Source organism: Rhodnius prolixus, unplaced genomic scaffold (genome assembly GCF_049639745.1).
Source record: "Rhodnius prolixus isolate KJV_2025 unplaced genomic scaffold, Rpr scaffold_3, whole genome shotgun sequence".
NCBI lineage: Eukaryota > Metazoa > Arthropoda > Insecta > Hemiptera > Reduviidae > Rhodnius > Rhodnius prolixus.
This window is the reverse complement of record NW_027411603.1, coordinates 32,518,562-32,526,605: the sequence shown is the minus strand read 5'-3', so window position 1 is coordinate 32,526,605 and position 8,044 is coordinate 32,518,562. Positions and strand designations below refer to the sequence as shown.

Sequence of the window (8,044 nt, the reverse complement as noted above, 5' to 3'; positions counted from 1 at the left end):
TCTCTAAAATGTTATTTCGGTGTTCAAGGTTCTGCACTTCAACACATAATACTTTTGTTCCGCATCCCAGTCTGGTCTTTAGCCTTCGTAACCTTCAACACCATCTAAAATCCCTCAATCAGTAAATTTCTGGTTTCCAAGATTGAGCATGAAACTACTACAAAAACAAAACCAAAATCCTTAAACTGATGCTATCTGAGTACCACTAAGTTTAAACCGGGCCTTTAATGCCCATTCGTTGATCAAGTGAAGCACCTAGGACTCTATTTAAAGAAAAGCTTAACAACCAGGGCCGGATTTAGATGAAAAGAGGCCCTAGGCTACTCTACTTATGAGGCCCTTTCATCTCCCATTTTTAAGTTTGTAAATTACATGAGAGATAATAAAATACATCACTACCGTGATATATATCACTAAAACAGCGTTTTAGTGTTCACTGTTTTTAGAATAATGTAATTTTAATTTTGCTAACAATTTAAATGTAGGCCCCCTCTTGAACTTGAGGCCCTAGGCTGAAGCCTAGTTAGCCATTAGGAAAATCCGGCCCTGCTAAAACCAAACTACCCTAAAACTAATTTTAGATTTACGGATTTTCAAGTTATGGGGTTTATCCAAGTGTTCCAACATCAACGGCCTTAAATTCCTTTAATAAAAGATATTCCGACTAAAAACTGCACTCCTTATTATGTAAGAACGTCAACATTAGGTGATTTCTCCTTGCTCGTATTTGTCTGTTGCTAGCCAGCGGAGTAACAGATGTAAATTTCATTCTTAAAAAAAATAACAGTAAAAGGTTTTACCTCTATCAGTAGGTACATTTTGATGAAAAGATTTCTTTGAGCGAGTGGGTCCAAATATGGCACCAAATGTATTATTGAAGAAGTGGCTTCAATTCATGCTCATTATGTATACTTCAGAACTTCCTAGCAAGTCTTTAAAATGGAAACTTCAAATTTTCCCAAAAAAGTTGAAGCAGAAATAAAATTGTTGTTAACACTAAGCGTAGAATGTATTTTAAATATACTTATATTTTTCTAAAAAATTGCCTTCATTATTTCAATACATTTTTCATGGGTTAAGCCATCCCGCGTTCCAAAATTAAACATTTTGTTTGACTTAAACTTAACCTAGAGAACAAGACAATTGATTAACTTTACGCCAATTGATTGAATATTGACTAACTTTGTTGTTAAACTTGCTTATTTTAGTCAATAATAATTAAATAAAATCGTTAGGATCGATTTTGAATAAAACTACAAAAATGCATCAGTAAAATCACAAATCCAGAAAGACAGGATTTCTTTGATCGACGGTAGAAGCTCATACTGTACTCTTTTTTAAAAATTACCATAAATAATGGGACCTATAAGCTGGCACTTGAACCAGGAATATCTCACTTACTAGTTCATAGTCATGCTTTCATAGCCACTCACACATTTTACACAAAAAAAAACGCTTTGAAGCCAACATTAATTAAAACATTTTCATTTTTATCGATCTGTAAAAGTGTATTTTCCATGATAACGCAATTACGGTTATTTTGAACCACTTATATATGCTCTTTTACCTGAATAAATAACTCTTCCTAGATAAATTCGAATTCTAATGATTGTTATAGATACTAAAAAATGAAATCATATGTCTTATACTTCTAAAGTAATATTTTCAATAAATAGAGAATAAAAAATAATCTAATGATACATTTTTTGCTAATAAATATATTCCACTTAATTTATCAAGAAAATTTACCAAACTTTGTAATAGACAGAAATAACTTTAAAAGCGAAATAGTAGCATTCTGCTCTAATTGGAAGTAAGTCAGATATCCAATTTTTTTTTTTAAAGAGAAGAGTGACTGATAACCTTTAAACTTTTAATATTGTTTATGTTTACCGAGGGTGACTTGGATCGTTAGAATTTATTTATTATATACCTTAATATCTTTACTTAATCAAAATAGATTTTCGGGACAGAGTTCTAACACAAGATTTGCCAAATATGAAGTCTGTGTACTTTCATATCAATCGCAAACCAATCGATCTGAGAATTATATACTGTGATGAGGGCTTTGATCCTCCCAGCCCACAGGGCTTACTCGAATCCCCTAAAAGGTTCTGGTACCTGTGACCTCAGTTATAATTACGTCTGAAATTTAATAATAATTATGTTCATTTGCAGAAAATGCCTGAAAAGTACAAAGGGTTAAACGTCAGAAAACAATATTACCCTTATTTTAGTAAAGAAGAGTTAATAAATGACTTACTAAAAAAAGTAAAACTCGTTATACCCAAAGAAAAGGGGTCAGATGTAATAACCACAGATTTGTTATATCATAAATTAGCTAAAATATTAGTTGACAGCATCAACGAGGTGAAACACGTTAGAATCATATTAAAGAAAAATCTAAAAAAAGCTGATGATAAATACAAAATAGTTGATAAACAATTTTCAGAAGATGAGGAAGTTGATTTAGGAACAGAGGACTTGAAGAAGCAAGAAAAAGTCTTTGCAGTGAAACATATAAGAATGTTGGTAAAGAAAGAATTAATGAAAAAACTGGAGGTTCAAGAAAAAGAGGATGGTCTTGAAGAATATGTAGAAGAAATGGAAGAAGAGGAAGTAATTGAAAACCTAGAGAAACAGGTTGAAGAAGAGTCTTTGAAAGTTGAAAAACCTGATGATATAAAGATGAAAGAAGAAATATTATTCCGAGTGCTAGATCAAATCTTATTGAATAAAATACAAATGAGAGTTGGTGGCAGAAGGAGTGTTCAGAAACGTTGTTTGATGATTAAGAAGAGAATCATACCTCCCACAACTGGGCAGTTGTTAAAAAAAAAAAAAATGAAACATAAACAATATCAAAAGTTTAAAAAATTGATTAAATACATCAGACAAACAATGATTGATATGAAAGGTGATGAGAAAGTGAAAAACCTTTTGAGAATAATTATAAAGCTAAATTTAAAACATTTATTTTCATTGAATCTAATAAAAGATAAAAACAGACTGCGACATATAAGAGCAGTCAAATTTATAAGAGATAGAAAAGCAATTAATCAAACATTAGAAATAGAATACTTCAAACGTATTCTGTCTAAACTCTTACAAAAAATGGCTAAAATAAACAAAAATATGCATAAGTTAAATGAGCGAAAAGAAATTTTAACGAAATCATCAAATTGGATTTGTAAAGATGGAAAATATAAAAATAGAAACAAAAAACGTTGGAATATGATAAAATCATTAGAAAAAGAAATTAATGAAGATACAGGAGCAATGGTGCACGATGTAGAACATGTATTTAAAAAATACGAACATGAGTTGGAAGATGTTGAACTAAGTCGCCAAAAATCTAGAAAGTCTGTTAAATTTAAGCTTCCAAAAAAATATGAATTCTTTAGTTGGAAAGAGTCGATACGAACTCATGCGCCAAAAATTGAAAAGTTAAAGAATAATGAATGTAAACAAATATTTGGTGATACAAATGTCTCATTGCTAATGTAAGTAACATTTTTCTTTTTATTCTGTTTATTAAGTCCGCATATTGAATAAAAGTATGTAGATTTTAATGACCTTCCGTTAATAAGACCTAACTGGTCACCATTTACTGTAATCTTACTCAAATTAGGTTGCTCTGTATATAACTCTCTAAGTAACTTGCTTAACTTCGTTGGCAAAAATGGTACAAAGTTTGCTGATAGGTGGCAGGGTATGTAACCAGGTATTCGAGGGTCGTTTAAAGTCTTTTAAAGGAGGTGTGTCTGGCTTAGAGGGCTTATTTCAAGTTACCAGTTTTAAGTTAAGTTTGCATTAAATATGCTTAGTTATTTATTGAAAAAGAAATGTTTGTGTTTATAAATTAAACATGCACTTTATGTAGAAGAAAATTCGAAACTGCCTCTACCTTGTTGTTTGTTATTAATGTAATGTGCTATTTACTCTTCAACGTTACGGCACCGATGCCTTACTTTTGTTGTTTTACAATTAAACTTTATAATATTCTCAACAACTAATATTCTCTCAATAAGCTTTATTCTCCATCCACAATCTGATTCTTCTAAATTCTTCGACATTGTGAGCACACCACCCACCACTAAGTATGCATTTTAGTTTTCCTATCAAATTTTGTTTTTAAATATATCTTAAAAAACTGTTTATGCACTTTTTTAGAGAACATGCTTACGCATCAATAACAATATTTTATAAAAAGGAAATCGTTGGATTCATTGCAGTGAACGATTATCCAAATATTAACTGCATAATAGCAGAGAATTGGAAGAGTTGGTTTAAAAATCATTGTGGGTAAGAAATGCAAACATGTTTTACGATAGATTGGTACAGAGGTAGATAAGGTTAGCTAGATAGTTACATTAGTTTTATTTATTATTTCATTCACTTATTATTATTTTATTTAAGGCGCGTTAACATCTGTAGTCATTAGCGCACGGAGCTTTTTGTACAGTGCTCTGACGCTCTCTGAACAGTGTTCTCTTGTTATAGACAATGAACATCGCTTGATAGTGAGCTCAAAGAAGCTCCTAGCAAGAGAAAAACTAAGTGCCAGCAGCTGGATTCGAAGCCGGGTTGTTTGCTTTGGAATCCAGTATTCCTAAATCCACTCTTGGAATCCCTTCTTTATTTATTCCCAATTGGTTTGCGCCAAGAGCTCATAGCTCTATAGAATAGAAAGTTCTATACAATATTATCTAAATATACTTGCAACTAAAAAAGTAATCATCTATAAATTCTTTTGTTATCAAATAAATTCATCACGTTTTACTACAAACGCTATTTTTTATGTAATTTATATATAAATTTATTATTATTTTTAAAATAAATGTATTATGAATATGGATTTTTATTGCTCGACTGTGTTCTTATGTTAATAGATACATAAAATTTTATTATTTTGCAGAATTACAAATTTTACCAGAATCAATACACTTTTCATTCATTTGATGGTATGGAAAGATCATTTTGAACATATGATTATGCAGACATTACTCATACCCATATTCATGTTAAATGGTTTTTTAAAAAATCTTATAATTCTGCCACCACCATTTGTAGAACTTTTGGAGAGTAAGTACTTACAAACTGTCGGCTCATGTTTTGATAATAATAACAATAAACTGGTATAAGCACGCAGACTTTCTGTTACCGCAATTCGCATTAAGTTTTTTAAAACTTCGAAATTTTACTAAATAAAAGTGGCGAAGGAAGAAAGCTGATGCCATAGCTAACCCAGTGCCCTTTTAATATCAATGTTCCTTTCAAACCAAAAAGTTTCCAAAAGTACGTTTTGCCCAGTTTCTTATTGGCAAATATTTATCAACTTGCAGACTACTTGAAAATGTCCTTATGTACTGCGTCATCTTGTGTGGTTCCTTCTCCGCATCCGAAACATAATTTTGTAGTTTGTCATTAAGCCCCGTCAGTAAAAAATATGTGATTACTTTCTACTTCAATCCGAGTTCCGACAGATATATTTATCCAATCTTAAAATTTTGTCAATCTCACAAATATTATAGTACAATACGAGGTGTGTTCAAAAAATAAGGTGAATTTTCATTTTTCTTAAAAAATATTTATTTATTCATCGATTTTTATTTTGTCTCCTTCAAAGTAGTCCCCCTCAGATATAATACATATGTGCCAGCGTTTTTTCCAATCCTCGGAACAGTTCTGATATGCACTTTTTGGTATGTCCTTGAGCTCTCTCAGCGATTCGGTTTTTATCTCCTCAATCGTCGCAAATCGCCGTCCTTTCATGGGTCTCTTCAATCATGGGAACAGGAAAAAGTCGCAGGGCGCCAAATCTGGTGAATACGGTGGCTGAGACATGATAATGTCATTCAACAATTCCTGAGCGATGCTCATGCGACGGTTTTTTTGATCAAAATTCAGCAATTTTGGAACGAACTTCGCTACTACACGCTTCATGCCCAAAATTTCCGAAAAAAATTGCAGGACATGTGCCAACCGATATGCCGACAACCTCAGCAATTTCTCTAATTGTGATTCGACGATTCTTCTCAACATTTTCATCGGTTGTTGATGTGCTGGGGCGTCCAGGGCGAGCGTCGTCATTCACATCTTCTCGACCTTCTGTGAAAAGCTTGTACCACTTGTAAACATTTTTTTGACACAGAGTACTCTCACCGTACGCCACTCTCAACATTTCAAGTGTTTTTGAGCACTTAATTCCATTTTTTACACAAAATTTGATTCAAATTCGTTGATCCATTTTTTTCGACAGAAGAAAATCGCCGAACTCGCAAAACACTTGTCTTATTTATGCCTCTAACATACAAACTAAACATGCTATATAGCTACAACTTTGAAAATATGTTCGAGACAAGTGTACCAACATAAAAAAAAAAGACAATCGAAATTCGAATGTACGTAGCCCGCGAAATTTGAAAATTCACCTTATTTTTTGAACATACCTCGTATACTGCTATGAATCTTACGAGATTTTAGAAAAGGTTCAGAATTTGGATTGCCTTCCTTTAAAATGAATCCATTGTAGGACTAGGTTTACCCATACGATTCCACATTCTAGTTTTCAATTGAGTTGTGAACTGTTCTATCAACATCCTCCTTACATTCTTCAAATTATTTCGCGAGCATTTTCTCAGATAGGTATGCTGTTGCATTCGCGCATTTTTCTGATACATCACAAAACTTGATTTAAATTTCAGTAGAAATATGGACTGCACAATCAACTAATGAAATCAGTCTTGAACATAAAACTATTTGCGGCAAAATATTCTAACTAACATAATAGGTTTTTAGTTGCCACAATATTTCTGCATTAACTGTGTTATTAATATCTTTGATTGTAAATAATCCAAAAATTTGCCAATGCGGTTATGGTTGGACGTATTATTTCAAGAAACTTCCGTAAATTTATTATTATTATTTTGTTTCAGATAAATTCTTTATGAACTATTTCAAATGCATAAAAAGTGAGCAAAATCCCTTGATGAGAGTCTATTTCACAACAAGATCTACTAATATTGCAAAATGGAATTTCAAAACTTTGGAGTAAGTAGTTGTGGTAGTCTTCTTTTAATAAATTTTTCATTATCAGGCGACTCATAAATGTTTGGACAAAGTGACTAAACATTTGCTTTATTCTTCTTCATGTTAACAGTTCTACAAAATAATAAATAAATATTTGAATGCATCAAAATATTTACAGAAAACTCTAACTTAAAACCTGGTATTACTCAGGTTGTGATGTTTCTTGGAAAGTAAAAAAAATGAACTTATTATTTTTACAAATCTTTGCTAAATTTCTTTGTTATGAATAAAATCTAATTTTGATATTCTATTCTGATTGTTTCTTTACCTAACTTCAAATATAAAATAACATTTTTCTATAAATTATAATTCGGCTACAACAGATTTAAATACAAAATCCTTTTTCAATCTTGAATTGTTCTAATTATGCCCACTTAGCAAAGCGCTAGAAAAGGTTTGAAAAGAGACTCAAACTTTCATTTCAAAAAGCAAAACAAAAAGTAACAATTAACAAATACTATGAAGAAGAAATAATTATTGCAAATTTCGTCATAATTTTTTTATTATTTTTTGCCAAGCTTTCGATTTGGACTAGATCATCTTTACGGCTTATACTTGTTGACAATTATATTTTTAACATCAATGATTGGAGTGTCTTCTGTCCAGGCAGTTTAGATGCTTGGTTTAGAAAGCTTTGCAAAAATAATAGACAAAAATTTTGACTGAAATTCCTTCTTTTCTTGTTTTTTATCAATGCTTCAGTCACTAAAAACAATAAACAATATTTTAAAATAATATTATATTTATAATATTACACATATTTTTATTTTACAATAAGGAATTATAATACTAAACTATATAATTAAAATTTTAGTGCAAATGATTGTCGTGTTTTAAATAAAATGATTCAACAAAGAGCACCTGAACTTATAGACATTTATGGGGAACATGTAGTTCCACAAATCATAGTGGCAAAGGCTCCACATAGAAAAATGTTTCTTATAATGGTAAC

At 31.1% G+C, this 8,044-nt stretch overlaps 1 protein-coding gene across 2 annotated transcripts in view; it reads left to right on the top strand.

Moving 5' to 3' along the window:
• Positions 1–1,655: 1,655 nt before the first annotated feature.
• Positions 1,656–8,044, top strand: part of LOC141452578 (cilia- and flagella-associated protein 61-like) — a 29,639-nt gene continuing 23,250 nt past the window's right edge. For both annotated transcript variants that reach the window (XR_012457468.1, XM_074124862.1), the window contains exons 1-6: positions 1,656–1,813; positions 2,179–3,503; positions 4,174–4,305; positions 4,919–5,085; positions 6,939–7,053; positions 7,907–8,039. Coding sequence is in view for 1 of the 2 variants with exons in the window: in XM_074124862.1 (XP_073980963.1) it covers positions 2,182–3,503; positions 4,174–4,305; positions 4,919–5,085; positions 6,939–7,053; positions 7,907–8,039 (1,869 nt within the window). In the remaining variant the exon portion in view is untranslated. The remainder of the gene's footprint in view (positions 1,814–2,178; positions 3,504–4,173; positions 4,306–4,918; positions 5,086–6,938; positions 7,054–7,906; positions 8,040–8,044) is intronic.